A 20,151-nucleotide genomic window follows, 5' to 3' on the forward strand; every position below is an offset into this window, starting at 1 on the left:
AAAATTACGATAAGTACAATAAACTAGATATTTGATCTAAAATATTTAAAGGTTAACATTTATAAGATGACAGTGTCACATTTTTGTTTCACATATTTTTGTTGTTGTTCTTATTTTAAAGATTTTACTTATTTGTCAGAGAGAGAGAGCGCACGCAAGCAGGGGGAACAACAGGCAGAGGGAGAAGCAGACTCCCCGTTGAGCAAGGAGCCAGATGTGGGGCTCGATCGCAGGACCCTGAGATCATGACCTGAGCCAAAGGCAGATGCTTAACTGACTGAGCCACCCAGGCGTCCCGACAGTGTCACATTTCTAATGAAATTGGGATTTTCCCATTTTTCAGCACTATTGTATATGGCATTTGAGAGGCCAAAGGAGTACACATTTTAGACAAAGAGAAGAATATGGCAAAAAATGAGAGGTGTGGTGATCAGTTGTTCTTTGAGTATAAAATAATGCCTATTTTATTGGACCCTAAGCTAAGAGTGTTTGAATGGGTATATTAAGCTCTTATTAAACTTGGTAAGTGTATGACGTACAAGATCTTTTTTAAGGCTCACTGTTGATGTCAGGAAAGCTCTGTTAAATTGATCTGAACTAATGATGCCCAACCTGGTTATTATTGAGTACATGCCATCATAATACACCTTCCTCTAAAGTTCATCTTTTTTTTTCCCTTGAGTTAGTGAATATAAATGATACTGGGATTAAAACTACTCCCATCAATAGTATGACCATTTGTCTAGATCAAGGTGAACTTAGAAATATTTTCCCCAGAAGAACACTAACCATAAAAAAGAAAAATTAAAATAGTGAAATGTCAGTTTAAAGTCTCTTAGACATAATTTTTCTCATGGAAGTTGTTATAAGTGTTAATAAAGAAACTTGCTTGTGAATATTCATTAGATAATGGTTCTTATTTTGTAGCCAGACATCAGAATTCTAAAGTATTTCCTTTTCTCTTTTAGCTCTGTTGGCTTAGCAAAAGCAGCTCTAGAAGCAATTAATGGATTCAACCTCTTTGGCAACCAGGTAAAACAAAAAACAAAACAAAAAAAAAAACGGGAGTATCAACAACAAACTTTGATCATGTTGTTGGATTGTGTGATTAATTAGTTTGGCCATTCATTTATCAAGTCATTCCTTATGATCAAAGAATGTCTGAAATTTATATAGCAGCTCATGGTTGGCCAGCCTTTCCTTTGAATCCAATTTGCCAGTTAAATTGTATTTTTCTAACTAAAAAACATTGCTTAATTTAAAAATATCTTTTGATAAAGAATCCTCATTTTCTTTGTTCAGTAACTTGTCCCTCAAGTCTCTTGTTGAGCTTTCACATTTTTATTTCTCTCTTTTTTTTTTAAGTAAGCTCTATGCCCATCATGGGGCTTGAACTCACAACCCCAAGATCAAGAGCTGCATGCTCTACTGACTGAGCCAGCCAAGCACCCTGTTTTCACATTTTTAAATATTCCTGACATTACAAACCATGTATTTTCCGTGTCAGTTCCCATGTTGATTTCAATGTAATGTATATCAATGTATATCTCATGCAGAGGGGAATTTGTGTAATATGTGCAGCCAAAGAATTGGAAACTGATCCTAGCTTATCCCTTAGCTAGCTGTAATTTTATGTCTAAATCTCTTTTTCTTTGGGATAAAAAGAAAACCCTAAGGGTTGCTTTAGATTTTCATAGGATGTTTAGCCAGTTTCTGCACCTAATCAAGTGACCGTGGACTAAGTTGTCAATGGAAGGCAATAATATGTAGGAATACAGGTTACTTTTCTGAATCAAGGAGTAGGCTAATTTTCTTTAGCAATTTTTATGGATTTCTAAGTTGGGAGGGTAAAGGAAGTTTCCAACTGATACTATAATTAACCCTAATCTATTAAAGTGCTAAGTCAGTGAAGATACATTTTAGGAACTTATACAGATCTGCAAAATGTGACATGGTTTCTATTATGGCAGTTGTAATACTATGCACCTGAAGTCTTGAATTTAGGAAAGTTTCAAGTTGGAATATGGTAGCAAACTGTCTCTCTTCCCTTCCCTATATACACAAACTGTCTTTTCCTCTCACTCCAATTTCTTCTGGACAATGGCTTCTGGTTATATCCAGGACATGAAGAATGAAGAATGAGCACAGACATGAAGCAGTTGGAAAGAGGGGAGCAGCACCTCATTCTGGTTCCCGAGAGGTGACTCCAAATCACCCACTAACATCTCTTCTTCTCACAAGACCTCTGGCTAGAGAAATGGAGGGATCAGACCTTGTAGGGACTTAGGGGTTTATGAACCTATTGAAAATCATGAATATTAATATTAGACCTCTCCTGGAGATTCTTCCTTCCTCTGGTACTGATCCCTTGGCTTATATCAACATTTCCCTCTCCCTGGAAGTGTCAACATACTCAAGGAAATTCCACATGTATCTTTCAATGCTTTTCATTTCCTTTTACCCCTTCCTCACTCAATATATCCCTTTAAATGTGTATATATGCATGAATGTATGTGTGTAAATATAAATATGTAGAGAATATATATATAATATATAGAGAGATAGATAAATAGAGGTAGATAGGAAGGAAGGAGGGGGAGGGTAATATGGCATAAAGGAATGGTATTGTTTTCAGAGTCAGGAAACGGGATCACTGTATGCTCTGTACTCCCACCAGTGAGCTCTGTAACTTTGGCTATTTACCTGTGTCTCAGCTTCCTCATCTAAAAATGTAGAGATAATGGTACTAGGACCTAACGCAGAAGGTTTTCATACAATTAAAAAGCAATTAGCATAGTGCTTGGCAAAGATTAAACCCTCAGTAAGTGTTATCTCTTGTTACTATGAATTACTGGTAATCCTAAAGAAAGGAAATGAAGAGATTGGACTGAAAAACCTCTAGAGAGCATCTCAAAGAGATGGAGAAGAGTCATGGACTAAACCAGTAGTGTTACAGCAACAGTCTGGAAAGATGCAGGTCTTGCTCTTCTGTTCTCCATGGCCTACCAGATAGTGGCTGAGTGGGGTGGTATGTTTAGGTTGGATGTTATGAAGTAGTGGTCAGCTCTTTTTTGCAGCTGTGCCGTCTCCTTTGATGTCCTGGAATCTTAGCATATGTAGCTTATGTGTCTGATATATACCCCCTCCACCTACCTAGATACCCCCACACATAATGGCACCTTTCCCAACTCCCTATCTCTCAGGGCTCTGCCTTCAGCCTGCTTTTCCCAGAAAGCTCTCATAGGTCTCTTAGCCATAACTCTAAAAGCACTGAATTGCTTTTTTATGCATTCTGATTTTGAGTTATAAGTATATTGCTGGTATTGTTACCCAGCCATAATTTCTCAATCTTGGCTGCGCATTGGAATTATTTGAGGAACTTAAAAAACAATACTGATGCGTGGGCTCTAGCCCTAGAGATTCTGATTGAATTGGTCTGGGGGAGGCCTTCGTGTTGAATTTTTCCTGTACTGCCCAGGAATTCTAATGTGCAGCCAAGGATGAGACAACTGCTCTAAGCAGAGTTCATTCTTTTTTTTTTTTTAAAGATTTTATTTGTCAGAATGAGAGAGAGAGCACACAAGCAGGGGGAGTGGCAGGCAGAGGGAGAAGCAAGCTCCTCATGGAGCAGGGAGCCCAATGCGGGACTCAATCCCAGGGCCCTGGGATCATGACCTAAGCCGAAGGCAGATGCTTAACTGACTGAGCCACCCAGGCATTCCAAAGCAAAGTTCGTTCTTGACCGTGTTTAGCTTGTGTCTGTTTCCAGCAGAGTTATACACCAAACGTTCACTGATTTGACTACTCCTTAATTATTTCATGTAAAAATTTAGACAAATAATGTTTTATTCCTATAGCCACATAGATGTTAACCTATCACAAGTAGAATCCGTCTTCATCTTCCATTTTTTTGGATAATATCAGAGAGAATCCTAGTTTTGCAAATTCCCATCACTACAGCAGTTCAATTAACAAGGTACCTGTTAAACAGCAGCACATTTACATGTGATCTTTTTAGTGTTTAATCATCTTATAATATTGCCTCGTGTACTTAAAAGAGCTGTGGTCTCATTAAAAATCGATAGCTAGAAAAAGAACTAATATAATAAAGAAATGTTTTTGTTCAAATGAAAACCCAAAGAAACCTCCTCAAGTCATAGATCGTTGGAGCTGTTAGGGTCCTTCTCTCAAAATGAATGGTCAGAGAGTTGAGATGGCTTTTTGCAGGTCATGAAAGAGAGGCAAAACCAGGAATTAAACCAAAGCCACTTGGTAATGAATCTGGAATATCAGCTATTAGTACAGGAAATCTTGGCTCTTGAATGCTTTCCACCTTTAGAGGTGACAACTGTGCTTTTTCTTGGAAAACTCTTAAGGCATTTCTTTCTTTTTTTGAATTAAATTAAAATTTTTATTGAGGTAGAATTGATATATAACATTAATTTCAGGTGTATGACAACGGCTGGATATTTGTATATATTGAAAAATGATCACCACAATAAGTCTAGTTAATCAACTATCATCCATCAACATATATAGTTAGAATTTTTTTTCTTGTGATAGGAACTTTTAAGATCTATTCCCTTAGCAACACTCAAATATACAAAGACAGTATTATTAACTATAGTCATCATGCTGTGCATTACACCCCCAAGATTTACTTTATAACTGAGAGTGTGTACCTTTGACCACACTATTTCTTCTTAATTATTGAACTTTTGAAGGAGGTATCCATATATCGAGCAATGTGAAAGGTTTGCCTTTTGCCCTTTGTGTACTTCAGTGTATTAGATAAATGTTAATTTTTATTTTTATGGGAATTATTGGGTAGAAAAAACTTTTCATTTTCATTATGACTATCATGTGTTTCTACTTCCTTTCTTTTTTAAAAATATTAGACTTGCTTTATTATTCAAGAAAAATACCCATTATTTAAATATTTACTCTATGAATAAAATCTTAAAAAAAAAAAAAGGGGGACACCTGGGGGTTTGGTCGGTTAAGCATCTGCCTTCGGCTTAGGTCATCATCCCAGGGTCTGGGGTCAAGTCCTACATCTGGCTAAATAAAATAAATATTTACTCTGTAACCGTTTTCAAAGCTTATTTTCCTTTGTGAGAGAATAAGAAGAAACTATGATAAAATGGCCCAATTTCTTTACTAATAAGTTTATAATAAAGGCTAGTTTGTAGCATTTAGAAACATAACTCATAATCCTCAATGTGAGAATTATATATTTCATCATGGTTTCAATATATATTCTGTATAAATACAGTGACAATATACAGAAATATTATTAGAAGTAATACTTAAATAATAATTTTCACTCAGCAAATGTCATTGACATTGTTAGCAACAGTTTTGTGATTCCTGGGTCTGAGTCTCAGCTCCGCTCTTCTGAAACCCTGAGAATTAACACTCAGGTTCATCTCTTTCTGTAGTTTGAAAATTCCTTCATGTTAGTAGGATCTTCTGTAGAGAAAAGAAGCATGGCTTGTGGGAGGGGCTACTAGAGGCTACTGTTTGGTCAGCATGTAAAAGTTGGCTACTTATATACCCATTGCTACCCATAGCCATGGTGCTTAGGGGTAAGGCCCATCAGCAAATATCATTTCTGTAAGAATACAGCTTTCTAGGATCTTCTACAAAGCTAAGAGACAGCCTGATGCTGAGGTAGGGAAGAATGTGGTATCATCAGAGTGGTGTTGGTTTTGTTTTCAGAAGAATAGAAAAGATTTCATGTCTAGTAGATGTACTGACCAGTTTCATTGTTTGATTCTTTGATGCTGGAGAAGGGCAACAAGCCCATTAGCTCAGGTTCAGAGAAGTGATTAATGGGGAAATGAAAGACCCAGACAGTCCTCAAATCATTTCACTTTGGATTGAGACTAAAGAGATCAGCAATGTCTAATGGTCTCAGAAATGTTTGGTGCGGTCATGGAGCCTGGGATAGATGGTTCAGTGCAGCTCTTCCCCACCACTGGAACTCAAGTCCTTATAACAGTAGTCAGGGTTGAAGCAAATTCTAGTGTATTTACTAGGACACAATTGCAGAAACTCAATTTGGGGATTAAAGTTTGAACTAACAGTCTTAAAATATGTTCTTCCCTGGTGTTGGGATATTTTGGCAGAGTTGTGATGATTTCAGGAAATGGGAGATGAAAATAAAATATCCAAAGCTAATCAGATATTTTGCAGTGACACATACATATAAAACATCCTTTCATATAATGTGTCTTTAATTGGAGAAATTAAGATACTAACAGATGAGCTGAGGCCAGAATCTAAAAGGTGATGACTGGAGAGATTGCTCATATTATGAAAAGTGTTCAAAACAATGGAGACATATGTAGCTTCCTTTGAAATTTACAGCCCGAAAATTAATGTGTCTGATAATTTAAGGAGGTGATAATTAATTCCATATGTAAGTTTTCCTTGATGGCTTTTAGAAAAAATTGCTTCTGATTAGGAATAGTGGCCCATGGCCTTGGATGCATTTTATCCTCCTGTAAATCTGGGTTATATACCTAAACCATGGTATATTTCTTAAGAGGTTAGCCAAACAATACAGTTAACTAACCTTTGATCGCAGTGTTAAAATATGGTAACATTATGAGATTATTTTTCCTTTTGTGCATATTTCTTAGAGGCTGGCAGAGAAAGAGACCTGAACAAATACTTTGAATGTAGATAAATAAGCCATTGATTTTGGCCAGAAAATAGAAGTTGGCTGTTTATATTAATCAAATAATGTCAGGAATTGCCAAATTTGCCATTTTACTTCATTATTTATGTTTCCTTACTTAGGTTGTATCTTTTAAAAATTCAATTCAAGGCAGACTGATTTGGCATGCAAGTGACTTTATTAATTATCAGCCTAAGGATTAACCATACGTCGTATTTTCTATACTCACAGATTCCCGACATCTCATACCCACTAATTTCTCTGCTGCTTTGTTTTAACCACCATACTTGCTCCCCTTTCCCCCAAAATTCATACGTATAGTTTACCTTCTCCACAAAGTCCCCCAAGTTAGTATTCTTTCATCTAAGCCAATCATTTGGTACATAGTCGTGTATTGCCATGTGATTTGGTACATAGTCGTGTATTGCCATGTGATTTGGTACATAGTCGTGTATTGCCATGTGATTTGGTACATAGTCATGTATTGCCATGTGATTTGGTACATAGTTGTGTATTGCCATGTGCAGTCTTTTTGTTTACTTGTTATTAATCTTGTTTAGGGACTATGCCTCACCGGGGTCAGTTCCTTGAGAGAGGAGATCAAGTCCTGTCTTTTTTATTTTCCTCAAAGGAGAAAGCACGTGACTCTGACAATGGTAGCTACTGCATTAAGCTTTTGTTGGGCTCAATTTTGTGGGTAGAGATGAGTAGCTGAGGTTTTCAAATTGTAGGAAGGATAGTTGAGCATTAATCTCATTGTTGAGAGTCCGCTTCACTCATTCGTTGTTCATTTATTAATTATCGGAGTTAAGAGACATTTAAGAAATGATACCATGAATGAAAAATTATTCTATTCTATGAGCTAATATTCATGTATGAACAGGTTAACAGAAAAAATATACGTATAGTGAATCTGATATTTGGATGTAGGGCCTAGTAATCCTAGTTTTGGGATGTCAGTCTAGGTGATTGATTTGAGGTATTTTAGTTTCAGGGTGAGTACATCTTTGAAGTTGGTGTAAATTTGGATGAGATTTAGCGGGTAATATTAAAATAACATGAAAGTTATAAGAGTTCTCTTCTTCCTTTCTCCATGTATTTTTCTGAGTAGTCTCTTATTATGGAAGTAGTCTTTGTATTCCAATTTCATTTCCTGTGTTTTCAGAGTATTTAGCTCCCCAATAAAAGAACAAAGCCATGTTTACTTATGACTATGCTTTTGAAAATGGAAAGTACTAATGGCTAAATAGTAAACTTTTTTCAACTTGTTTATCAGACCAATTGCCATTTTTTTTGTTACACCTATCTTTTTGTTTAAGTTTTTGTTTCTTACATGAAAGATATTTTTTAACGTGGGAAATTGTATAACTCAATGGTTAAGATATGAACTTCTCTGTCAAAGACCTGATTTTTGAATCCTTGCTCTTGCTCTGTTAAACTAGGAGTTAACATCTTCTTCATTAAAATGGGGATAATAATATCTACATGTTGGGGATTAAGTGAGATAATCCACGTGAAGCATAAAGAAGAGGGCTTAACATCATGAATATTAGCTAGCAGTATGTGAATTATTATTATTAGAGATGCTCCTATCTTCATATTTTATTCAAATAGTTTTTACAGCTTTAATTCTAGATTGTATCTAAATTTGTATAGATTGATCATATAATCAGTGTTCTTTTTAAGACTGTATAATTCAGATTTCGTGCATCCTAATTAATTCTTGCTTTATTCTTTGCCAAAAATGCTAGCTAAACTATTTTTATCTTTATTAAAACAAATATCCTTAATTGATTAGTTATCTTGTAATCACTACGTTTTGAATTATAAGAAGACTAAGGAGAAATAGGGAAAATGTAAAAATAACATTTATATTTTATGATTATAAAATTAATGTTTATTGCAAGAAATTTGAGGAGTACTGAAATATAAAAAAGAAAATTAGAATCTTCTGTAATGCCACACTCAGGTGCAACCAGTGTTAATATGTTTGTGAAATTTCTTATAGCCAAAATGTCTAAGTTCTTTTTCCTTGATTTAGGAAATGTTTGTTTTGTTTTTTTTCTCTCATTCCAGGGATGTTCTTGGTCGGTTATATTTGTGGATCTCGATGCTCATAATCGCAATAGGCAAACTTTGTGTTCACTGTTACCCAGAGAATCAAGATCTCACGTGAGATATTTTTATACTAAACTAATACGAAACACCATTTATGATTGCTTCCTCAAGAAAGTGCTTAAAATGTTAGAGGTTGCCAGAGAAATGAGGAGAGAGAAGTAAATGTTGCCTCTCACTCTGCTGTCCTGTGGAGGTTTAGTTCACGAAGCGAGCAGAGCTGTGGACAAAGCTACTTTGTCCTTGGGTCTTTTGTAGGACTACAGAAAACCAAACTCACTTTTTGAGGTGGGGGGTTGGGCGTAGCAACGTTGTACCAAAATGAATTTTTTGGTCATAGAGTATTAGAAAAATGTTTTTCGTGATTTATATTTCTTTTGAAAAAATCTACTTGCTTTGTTTATTTTCTCTCATGTGATTTATCTTTAAACTTTTATATGCCCATAGTACCTGATGACTGATTTTCCTAGGGGTGGTCTGTGGCTGTATTCTTAGAAACATCCCAAATAAAATAATTATTTAAAAAGTACAATTTTATAGAAATAATACAAGATTTTGATAAAACAGAACCCACAAATAAGCAAAGAATAATATAATATCCACTCATTATTTCACCACTCAATTACAGTTTTAGGGTGACAGCATTTGGGTTTATATGTTTCCACACATTTTTATGTACATATGTAATATTTTTATTTTATGAAACTGGAAGAATATTGTTTATAATGCTTGATAACCTAGTTCTATGAATGGACATATCTATAAACATTTCTACAATATAAATTTTAATGGCTGCTAATTTACTCAGCTAATTGTTGGACATTCAGATTGTTTTCTGTTTTTCACCATTATAAACCAATGTTATGACAGACTAAGTTATAATTAGTAATTATCGGTGTTAAATTTTTACACACTGCCTTAATTAATATCTTTGAGTTTAAGTCCAGTGTTGAATCTTGAAAATACTCCTTATTAATGGATAAAGTTTTATCTCCTCTGTAAGGTTCACCAAACCATGTGATATAAATGTCTGTCCCTTGGAGCACAGCAGTCTCACTGTCCGTGAGATAACCTTACTGACTTTTCATCTCCCTGATTCTCCTTGGGCTGTGTGATCGTATCACTGCAGACACTTACATTCCTTCTTTTTCTCATTGCTCCCAGAACACAGATGCTGCCCTACTACCCTGCATCAGTTATCCTGCGTTTGCCCTGGATGATGAAGCTCTGTTTAGCCAGACACTTGATAAAGTGGTTAGAAAATTAAAAGGAAAATATGGATTTAAGCGTTTCTTGAGAGATGGATATAGAACATCTTTGGAAGATCCCAACAGACGCTACTACAAACCAGCTGAAATTAAGGTATCAAAAAACATTCCATATCATAACAGAGTAGTCAAAAGCACCGATTCAGGAAACAGACCTCTTGGGTTTGAACTCTGGCTCTGCCACTTACTAGCTATTTGGCCTTGGGCAAGTTAATAAACCTCTCTGTGTTTAATATTTTTCATTGGTAAAATAATAATAGTACCTACTATTATTTGTTCTGTTACTGAGGTTCTTATGAGGATTAAATGAGTTAATGTATCTCTAAAAGTGCTTCCAATGGTTCTTGACACAGAGTAAGCATTCAGTAAGTGTTAGCCTTACTAGCAGTGAGGCCCATTTGCTCATATTGGGCCATGGTGATTCATTGCATGAATAATTTTTAACTGAACTTTCAGTACTTTGCCTACCTGCTCCATACCATTTGCCTTATATAATAGAAAATACCTATTTGTGATTCAACTTTCAATCTTTTAAGCAAATGCTCTTTTTTTCTGTGTCACTTGGACATTGCCTTTTCAAATATAGTCCTCTAAATATTTATTTTAAAACATTTATTTCAAATGCACATACATGCCACTTTATCTAGTTTATTCTAGCAATTTTTAAGCTTTTCAGAAAACTATAACGCTCAAAAAAAAAGGGTAAGCATCCATCCACATTGCTGAAGATTTTCTTTTGGTGGAATAGATTGAAAATTATTTTTGTATTGGGGCACCTGGGTGGCTCAGTCGTTAAGCGTCTGCCTTTGGCTCAGGGCGTGATCCCCGCATTCTGGGATCGAGCCCCCACATCAGGCTTCTCCGCTGGAAGCCTGCTTCTTCCTCTCCCACTCCCCCTGCTTGTGTTCCCTCTCTCACTGGCTGTCTCTCTCTCTCTGTCAAATAAATAAATAAAATCTTTAATTAAAAAAAATTATTCTTGTAAGCATGGTCATAACTTTGAAGATAGGTGAGGACCCATGAATATATAAAAAATCTTTAGGCAACATTGTATCTTATAATTTGTTAGGCAGTTAAATACCACTCTTAATATTTAATACACACTTAGCTTTGCTGGACAATTAGACAAGCTATTTATCATTTTATTTAATTTCACAACTGACTATCATCTGGAAGCATTAGGAGCCCATGTTATTGTGTACATATTTGAAACTTTATAGCTATTTATTAGGTTGGGTCAAAAGATCCATTTACTTCTTAAGCACCTTCAGATATCTCTTCTCTATTTAATACATTTCCTGAGCTGATTTATAGCACTTACATTTGAATCAGACCTGCTGTAACTACCACCCTGCAAATTTTCATCTTTGGATCAGTACAGTAGAGGTTCTCTGTCCGTGTACCCGCTGCTGAGCACCAGCACGGAAAGTCACAGCGTTAGACGGATGCCACCCCAGATGCAGAACGCCCATCTTGGTTCCGTCCTCACTGTTGATTTCACTGCTTGTCGGTACTGCTGGGTGACTCTGCCAGGAACTCCCCTTACAAGCTTTTCCCGCCTTTTTCCTATTTGTATTCAGGTTCCCAGACTTTACTTCTTACTTCATAGCCTTTCATTTTTATGACCTCCTCCACTGCACCTATCCTTCAGCCATCCCTACCTCCATCTCTCTTTGTCTCACAGAGGTGTTATCTGTTCTTCATCCTAGAGCCAACCTCCATATGTACACCCCATCCTGTTCTCTCTTACTTCTTTCGGATTCTTACTCTATCATTTGTTTTCTTCTCTGATAGAAGGATGTCTGTCTCTATCTATTTCTTTTTTATCCTCCTCATCTTCCTCATTTCTCCCTTCTGTCTTGCTCTCCCTCAGCTCCAGTCAGCCTTTTCCCCCCTCAGCATAAGCACAGTGATATTCATTTAAAACAAAAACAAAAACCTTTACTCCTCTCTGCCTCCAGTCATCGCTATCTTTTTGTAGCCACACTTCTGAAAAGCATAGTCTGTTCTTGGTGTGTTTCCTTGTTTGCCTCCTACTCACTCCGTGTTATACTCCAGCTTGTCTTCAACACTTTCCAGTAGCCGTGTTGGCTTCAGTCAGTTTAGGTCACTGGGTAGTGGATGATTTTCCAGTCTCGTTTCACTGAACCTCTCCTTGGCATTTGTGTTTTAACTGGGTCTTCTTTCTTTTTTTTTTTAATAAAAAATTTTTATTATGTTATGTTAGTCACCATATGGTGCATCCCAAGTTTTTGATGTAATGTTCATTCATTACTTGCGTATAACACCCAGCGCACCATGCAATACGTGTCCTCCTTAATACCCATCACCAGCCTACTTCTTTCTTGGGACATTCTCCATTTTCTGTGATCCCATTCTCTTCCAAATTCTCTTCTGTCATTGTCTTTTCCGGTTTTTCTTCTACCACCTCCTGAACATTGTTCTTTTCCTGAGTTTTGTCCTTAGTCCAATTCTCTTTTCATGCTACCCATGCAATCATAGTTTCAGCTATCACTCAATCCCAGATCTCCTTCTCCCCCTGGGTACCCTACCGTGTATCCAGCTACCTTTTGGACATCCTTACTTGAATGTCCTTCCGTCTGCTTCTGCTCAATTCCCACTCTTTTGCCCAAGCCCCAAACCTGAGAGTCATTCTAGGCTTTTCTGTCTCATTCAGCTCTCGTTGTCACTCCCAGGCCTACCAGATTTAACCTCTTTTAAATCTTAATGTCTGTCCCTTCCTCTCTATTAACTCCTTGATTTAGGCTAGTGATTCATAAGCAAAGGATTTTGCACCCCAGGGGACATTTGACGATATTAGCAGACATTTTTCATTGTCACAACTTAGTGGGTGCTACTGGCATTGGGAAGGTAGAGGCCAGAGATGCTACTCAACATTTTGCATTGCATAGAACAGCCCATACAACTAAGAATTATTTGGCCCAAAATGTCAATAGTGCTGAAATTGAGAAACCTCAGTTTAGGCTAATATAACATCTCCTTATTTCTTGCCCTAAAACTCTCTTCAGTACTGTCAGCTCTCCAACTAGTAAGTAAATCTGATGAGTAAATCTGATTCTGCTCAGTATTGATCATTGGTTCCATGTCACTTCCAGATAAAAGTCTCAGTCTTGTAGCATGACTTCCCAGACCCTTCCTGATCTGGCTGGCCTGGCCTGGCCCACCTCTTGGGCATTAACTTTCTCGATTTCTTGCTTGCTCGTTCCAAAAATACTGAATTGCTGGTAGTTTCTTTAGCAAACTTTGTCCTCCCATGCATCTGTAGTTTGTACTATTGTTTTCTATGCATGGAGTTCCCTTAGCTCATCTCCCCAGAGAAATCTATCAAGGCTTAATTGAACCATCTCTTTTCCTATTATCCCTTCCCAACCCCTGGGCAGACTCAGGTATTTCATTTCCTATGTTTCTGATGTACCATGTATAAACATCTCATATGATACTATAGCTGTTTATTTACATGCCTGACTCCCCACTAGGCTAGGAGCCCTTGAGGGCAGGTTCTCTATTTATTTGTCTTCGTAGCCCTCTGTCTAGTTGGTGCCAGGCATTACTAAATACTTAGTAAATATTTATTGAATGAATGATTACTGTGTGATGGATTAAATGAATGAGATTTTGAATAGTAAGAGTTCTAAGAATTTTTTAAAAAGAGCAGTGAAACTACTTATGTCAGTCCAATTTTGTTATTACTATATATTTCTATGTATATCCTATATACTATAATTGATTAGACTATACAGTATAATCTATATACTTCTATATATCTTAACTTTGTTCTAACAATCATTCTATATGTAATTAATTTGTTCTAATTAATATAATTGTTCTAACTAATGTAACTGTTCTCATTAACTTCAGTGAAATTTTTAATATTTTATTTTCTGTTTTAGCTGTTTGATGGCATTGAATGTGAATTTCCCATATTTTTCCTTTACATGATGATTGATGGTAAGTGAGCTTTTCTCCTAAAATTTAAGCTATAGGATATACGTGGTTTAAAGAAAAGCAGATTAAATGTGACCCTTTCAGCTAGCAAAATAGACTATACTTCAGTGATACTAACTGCTTTGCATTTATATATGCTGCTCTTCTGCTTTCTGAGTGAATATTAAATCATTTAAAGAATTTTAAAAAATACTTTGAAATATTTATGAAATGATACAAATATATTTTCATATTTGCAAAGAGAAAGTTTTATGAATAGTAATAATGGATATTATAATCTTTGACATTGTGAATGTCTATAACATTTACACTTAAGAATAGGGAAATTTCAATTGAAATTCAATATTCAGTTCTAAATGCTAATATGACCTTCTAAAATTAATTTCATGGAATAATATCATACATATTTGCATTACATATTTCCAATTTTATTTTTATCATTTACATACAAAATTACCAAAGTAATCATAACTGGGCTGGTAGATTTTTTCACTTCTTTTTCCTTTTTCCTTTTTTTTTTTTTTTAAGAGAGGGAGAGAGTGGGGGGAGAGGCAGAGGGAGAAGGGAGATCTTTAGCAGGCTCCACACCCAGCATGGAGCCCAACATGGGGCTCGATCTCAGAACCCTGAGGTCATGACCTGAACCTAAATCAAGAGTCAAACGCTTAACTAACCTAGCCACCCAGGTGCCCCGTGAGCTAGGAGAGTTTTCTAAGGCAAGATTTGTGTGGTACTTGTTGAGCTCAGATGCTATTGGATTTTATATTTTAAATTTTAGGAGTTTTTAGAGGCAATCCCAAACAAGTAAAGGAGTATCAGGATCTTCTGACTCCAGTACTTCATCAGACCACAGAAGGTATAGTTGGATTGTTTTTCAAGAAATTCTTCCTAATATTTCTTTAATGTTCCTTAGAAATGTATAAATGATTCCTTTTTAAATATAACAATTTATATTAAATTGTAAAAAATGAATGGAGCCTTGAATGAATTATAAAGCATAATCTATTAATTTGTTATTATAAGTGTGTTTTTATAAAAGAACTTCATTGGGCAAGACAGGATGAATAAATTTAGGTGATTATGATTGTACCAACTGCAAAATAGTTTGCCAGGTGGGCAAAAGTTCTTGTTCTGCTACCTACTGTGAAACTCCTTCACTCTGTGTAGTGTGACAGTAATATAGAGTAACTGCTTGTTCTCCAGATCATCCGAAATGCTATTTTCAGGTGAATGCTGCCCCCTCCAGATGGCTACCTTAAGAGGTTCTGCCATAGGCTCAAGGTACTACCATTGCCAAGAACATATTGACCTCTTCTTTGGAGTTGCTTCTGGACCTTTAGCACAGTATTTTTAATGTCTGCCTTGTGCTAATGTCTCATCCTTTGAGGATAGGTTTAATATTTTAGTAATGGCTAAAAGACTCTTATGAGTAGTATATTGGTTTTAGTTAAACACCAGCAGGGCCCATAAAAGAATATAATTGATTTTTCAGTATGACTAGAAAACTAAGTCTCAAAGAATTTCGAGGAAGAAGCTTCAGATTCTTTGGGGTTTGGAAGTATTAATAAAATAAGAACATATTCTCTTGAGTAAACAGCTTTGAAAACATTTATCTGAAAGTGAAAAATCATGTGTGGGTAAAAAATGGGTGGTCCTGTGGATCCAGGGCACAAATTTGCAATTATAACATTGGGCCCCAATCCTCCCACAGGTGAGGTTTGTGATATTCTTTACATTTTTCCACAAATAGAAAGTTTCTTTCAAATAAAAAGTTCACAGTGTGTGCTCACCCTTTAAAATACTTGTAATGTTAAAGTAGTGAAATATTTGTGGATAAACATTGAATTCCAAATAAATATTAATTTTTGAAACCAGTTATTTATATCTTTATGCTCCAAATAATAATTTGTCCAATGTGAGAAATAATGTAATGCATGCTGTAATGATTATAATATTTGAATTATTTGAAATCCAAGCCCTTGAATCAGATCTGTTAGTATTCAGTGGTAGATCATTAATGCATTGAGGGGCTAGTTTAGTGTACCAGTTTAATCTTTATCATGTCCGGAGAGTGATGTTCAGACTATTCTTTGTGTATCATAGACCTTTTTTACTGGTTTTAGATACAAATATCACTATTGATTGCCTTTCTGAAAGGGGCTCAGGGAATGGAAAAGGCAGGATTCTAGGTGAGTCAATATGGTCTCAGGATCCCAGGAGATACAGAAAGAATCAGGGTGCCTGAACCAATAGAGTGCCCAAGCAGCGGAGCAGGATAACTGGTTATGGTCAGTGAGCCCAGGAGGGACTCTCAGCTCAGGTTGCCATAAACTGTGAGCCAGGCCGGTAGGGAGGCCACTCTTTGCCTGAGCACCCAGACAAAGACTGGGATGTGTAGGCCAGTTACCAACACCTGGAAGATCCAAACGGCTGTGCCCACGACCAGCCAACAGCTCTCAGGGTAGCAGTGGCTCTGGGAAGGACAATAGGGTGGCATCCAGCTGGGACCAGGGAGTAGTGGAGCAGGATGCACATGTGCCCACCCACAAACACTTGCAGTCCCAAAGACACAAAGTGCAGAGACACTCTCAAGTCTCTAGCAATCCTCCTAGGAGAATTGCAGTCCCCATCACCCACAGGTTTCTGTGGAGCTTGGTGCACACAGAAGTGGAAATGGTTTGACCCAGAAAGTTTTTTGAAGAAGGGGTCTGTAATCTTGAGGCTCTGGGCCAGGGATCCAGTCAAGGCCATTTTTGCTCTGACCCTCTGAAGAGGCACGGAAAGCCACCAGGGAGCAAAAGGCACACAGAGACCAGCTCACCTTGAGCCCGTCCCCCTGACAAGGGATGGTACAACTCTGCCCAGGCAAAGAAACCCGAGAAACAGAACAGGAGGCCCCTCCCCCAGAAGACAGACTGGAAGAACAGGTGAATGACAAGCCAATAGATCCCACAGGACTGTAAAACTCCAGTACTAGGGGAAAATAATGTATTGAGCTCCAGGTGTTTCCTCACGACTTGTTTTTCCTCCAGTCTAAAATTTTACTTTTTTTTTTTTTTTTTACCTTTTTCCCATTACAACTAGATCCTTATTTTACCAATTTATGTTTTTAAGTCACTTTTTAACCTTTATTTTACATCAACATTTTATAGATTTATGCCTCATTCTAGTCCTTTTTTCACTCTGTTGAATTTTATTTTCCATATATATGTATATATACTTTGTTTTTGTTGCATTTTTGGATTGTAGTATCTTCTAACACAGAGACCTAAATTCAATCAGGAACAAATAGATCACCCTGCTTTGTCCACCCTGAGAGATTATAATCTCTCCACCACATTTTTAATTGTTTTTTTCATTTTGGCTTTATTTTTCTTTGGTGGCTGCAGACCACTTCAGATTTTTTTTCTATGGTGTGTTTTGCTTGGGTCGTGGTTGATATTTTGGACTCTATTCATTTGCTGATCCATTCTTCCTTGGGTAGAATGATTACAAGTAGGAACTCACAACAAAGGAAGGAACCAGAGGCAATGTTCTCTGCCATAGAGCTAATCTATATGGATATGAGCAAGATGTCAGATATAGAATTCAGTATGGTACTTATAAAGTTAATAGCTAGGCTTAAAAAAAGCATACATGACAATACAGAATCTCTAAAGGCGCAAACGAGATCTACTCAGGCTGAACGGAAAATGCTATGAATAGGATGCAGTCTAAATTGGATGCTCTAACAGCTAGGGTCAAGGAGGCAGAAGAGAGAATAAGTGATGTAGACGACAAGCTGATGGAACGGAAGGAAGTTGAGGAAAAGACAGAGAAACAATTCATAACCCATGAAGAAAGTCTTACAGAACTTAATAATGCCTTGAAAAGAACCAGTGGCAGAATCATCGGAATCCAAGATGGGGTGGGAAGAGAAAGAGGGCTAGAAAGTATATTTGAGCAAATCATGGCTGAGAACTTGCCTAATCTTGGGAAGGAAACAAGCATTCATGTCCAAGAGGCAAAGAGAACCCCTCCCAAAATCAATAAAAATAGATCAGTGCCCCAACATGTAATAGTAAAGCTTGCAAATCTTTGAGCCAAAGAAGCTATCCTGAGAGCAGCTAGGGAGTGGAGATTCCTTACATATGGAGGAAGGAACATCAGAATAACATCAGACCTATCCACAGAAATCTGCCAGAAAGGGCTGGCAAGACATATTCAGGGTACTAAATGAGAAGAACATGCAGCCAGGAATACTTTATCCAGCAAAGCGGTCATTGAGAATGGAAGGAGAGAGAAAGAGTTTCCAGGACAGACAGAAACTGAAGGAATATGTGACCACCAAGCCAGCCCTGCAAGAAATATTAAAGGAGATACTGTAGGTAAAAGGAAACCCCAAGGGTAACATAGATTAGAAAGTAACAGACAATCTACAGAAACAGGGACTTTGCAGGCATTGTAATGGCACTAAATTCATGTCTTTCAATAGTTACTCTGAATGTGGATTTGCTGAATGCTCCCATCAAAAGACACAACTTTTCAGATTGGATAAAAATGCAGGACCCATCCATTTGCTGTCTACAGGAGACTCATTTTGAACCTAAAGATACCTGCAGATTGAAAGTGAGGGGATGGAGAACCATTTACCACACCAACGGACTGCAAAAGAAAGCTGGGGTAGCAATCCTCATATTAGACAAATTAGATTTTAAACCAAAGACTGTAGTAAGAGTTGTGTAGAGGGACACTATATCATACTTAAACAGTCTATCCAAGAAGATTATCTAACAATTGTAAATATCTATGCCCCAACATGGGAGCAGCCAATTATATAAACCAATTAATAACCAAAATAAAGAAACATATTGATAATAATAAATTAATAGTAGGAGACTTCAACACTCCACTCTCAGCAATGGACAGATCATCTAAGCAGAAGATCAACAAAGAAACAAGAGCTTTGAATGACACATTGGACCAGATGGACTTTGTAAATATATACAGAGCATTCTATCCTAAAACAGGAGAATATTCATTCTTCTCGAGTGCACGTGGACTTCCTCCGGAATAGATCACATACTATGTCACAAATCAGGTCTTTCCCCATACCAAAAGATTGGGATTATTCCCTGCATATTTTCAGACCAAAATGCTTTGAAACTGGAACTCAACCACAAGAAGAAATATGGAAGGAACTCAAACATTTGGAGGTTAAAGAGCATCCTGCTAAAAATGAATGGGTCAACCAGGAAATTAAAAAAGAACTTAAACAATTCATGCAAACCAATGAATATGAAAACACATCAGTTAAAAACCTATGGGATACTGCAAAAGCGATCCTTAGAGGGAAGTACATAGTCATCCAAGCCTCTCTCAAAAAAGTAGAAAAATCCTAAATGGACAAGCTAACCTTACATGTAAAGGACCTGGAGAAAGAACAGCAAATAAAGCCTAAACCAAGCAGGAGAAGAGAAATAATAAAGATTAGAGCAGAAATCATTGAAATAGAAACTAGAAAAACAGTAGAACAGATCAATGAAACTAGCAGCTGATTCTTTGAAAGAGTTAATAAGATAGATAAACCTCTTGCCAGACTTATCCAAAAGAAAAGAGAAAGGACCCAGATTAATAAAATCATGAATGAAAAGGGAGAGATCACGACTAATACCAAGGAAATAGAGACAATTATTAGAACTTATTACCATCAGCTGTATGCCAACAAACTGCAGAATCTGGAGGAAATGGATGCCTTCCTGGAAACTTATAAACTACCAAGACTGAAACAGGAAGAAATAGGTAATCTGAAGAGACCAATAACCAACCAGCAAGGAAATTGAAGCAGTAATCAAAAACCTCCCAAAAACGAGAAGCCAAGGCCATATGGCTACCCTGGGGAATTCTACCAAACATTTAAAGAAGAAATAATGCCTATTCTACTGAAGCTGTTTCAAGAAATAGAAATGGAAGGAAAACTTCCAAACTTGTTCTGTGAGGCCAACATTACCCTGATCTCCAAACCAGACAAAGATCCCATCAAAAACGAGAATTACAGACCAATATGCCTGTTGAACATGGATGCCAAAATACTCACCAAAATCCCGGCCAATAGGATCCAACAATACATTAAAAGGA

The 20,151-nt window shown here is 36.8% G+C and overlaps 1 protein-coding gene across 5 annotated transcripts in view; it reads left to right on the forward strand.

Moving 5' to 3' along the window:
• Positions 1–20,151, forward strand: part of PHKB (phosphorylase kinase regulatory subunit beta) — a 212,737-nt gene that overhangs the window by 99,263 nt on the left and 93,323 nt on the right. For all 5 annotated transcript variants that reach the window (XM_048223672.2, XM_044382543.3, XM_057313882.1 and 2 more), the window contains exons 8-12: positions 969–1,032; positions 8,762–8,857; positions 9,965–10,162; positions 13,980–14,037; positions 14,813–14,890. In XM_048223672.2, the coding sequence (XP_048079629.1) occupies positions 969–1,032; positions 8,762–8,857; positions 9,965–10,162; positions 13,980–14,037; positions 14,813–14,890 (494 nt within the window). The remainder of the gene's footprint in view (positions 1–968; positions 1,033–8,761; positions 8,858–9,964; positions 10,163–13,979; positions 14,038–14,812; positions 14,891–20,151) is intronic.

This window comes from Ursus arctos, unplaced genomic scaffold, assembly GCF_023065955.2.
Source record: "Ursus arctos isolate Adak ecotype North America unplaced genomic scaffold, UrsArc2.0 scaffold_19, whole genome shotgun sequence".
NCBI classification, from domain to species: Eukaryota; Metazoa; Chordata; class Mammalia; order Carnivora; family Ursidae; genus Ursus; species Ursus arctos.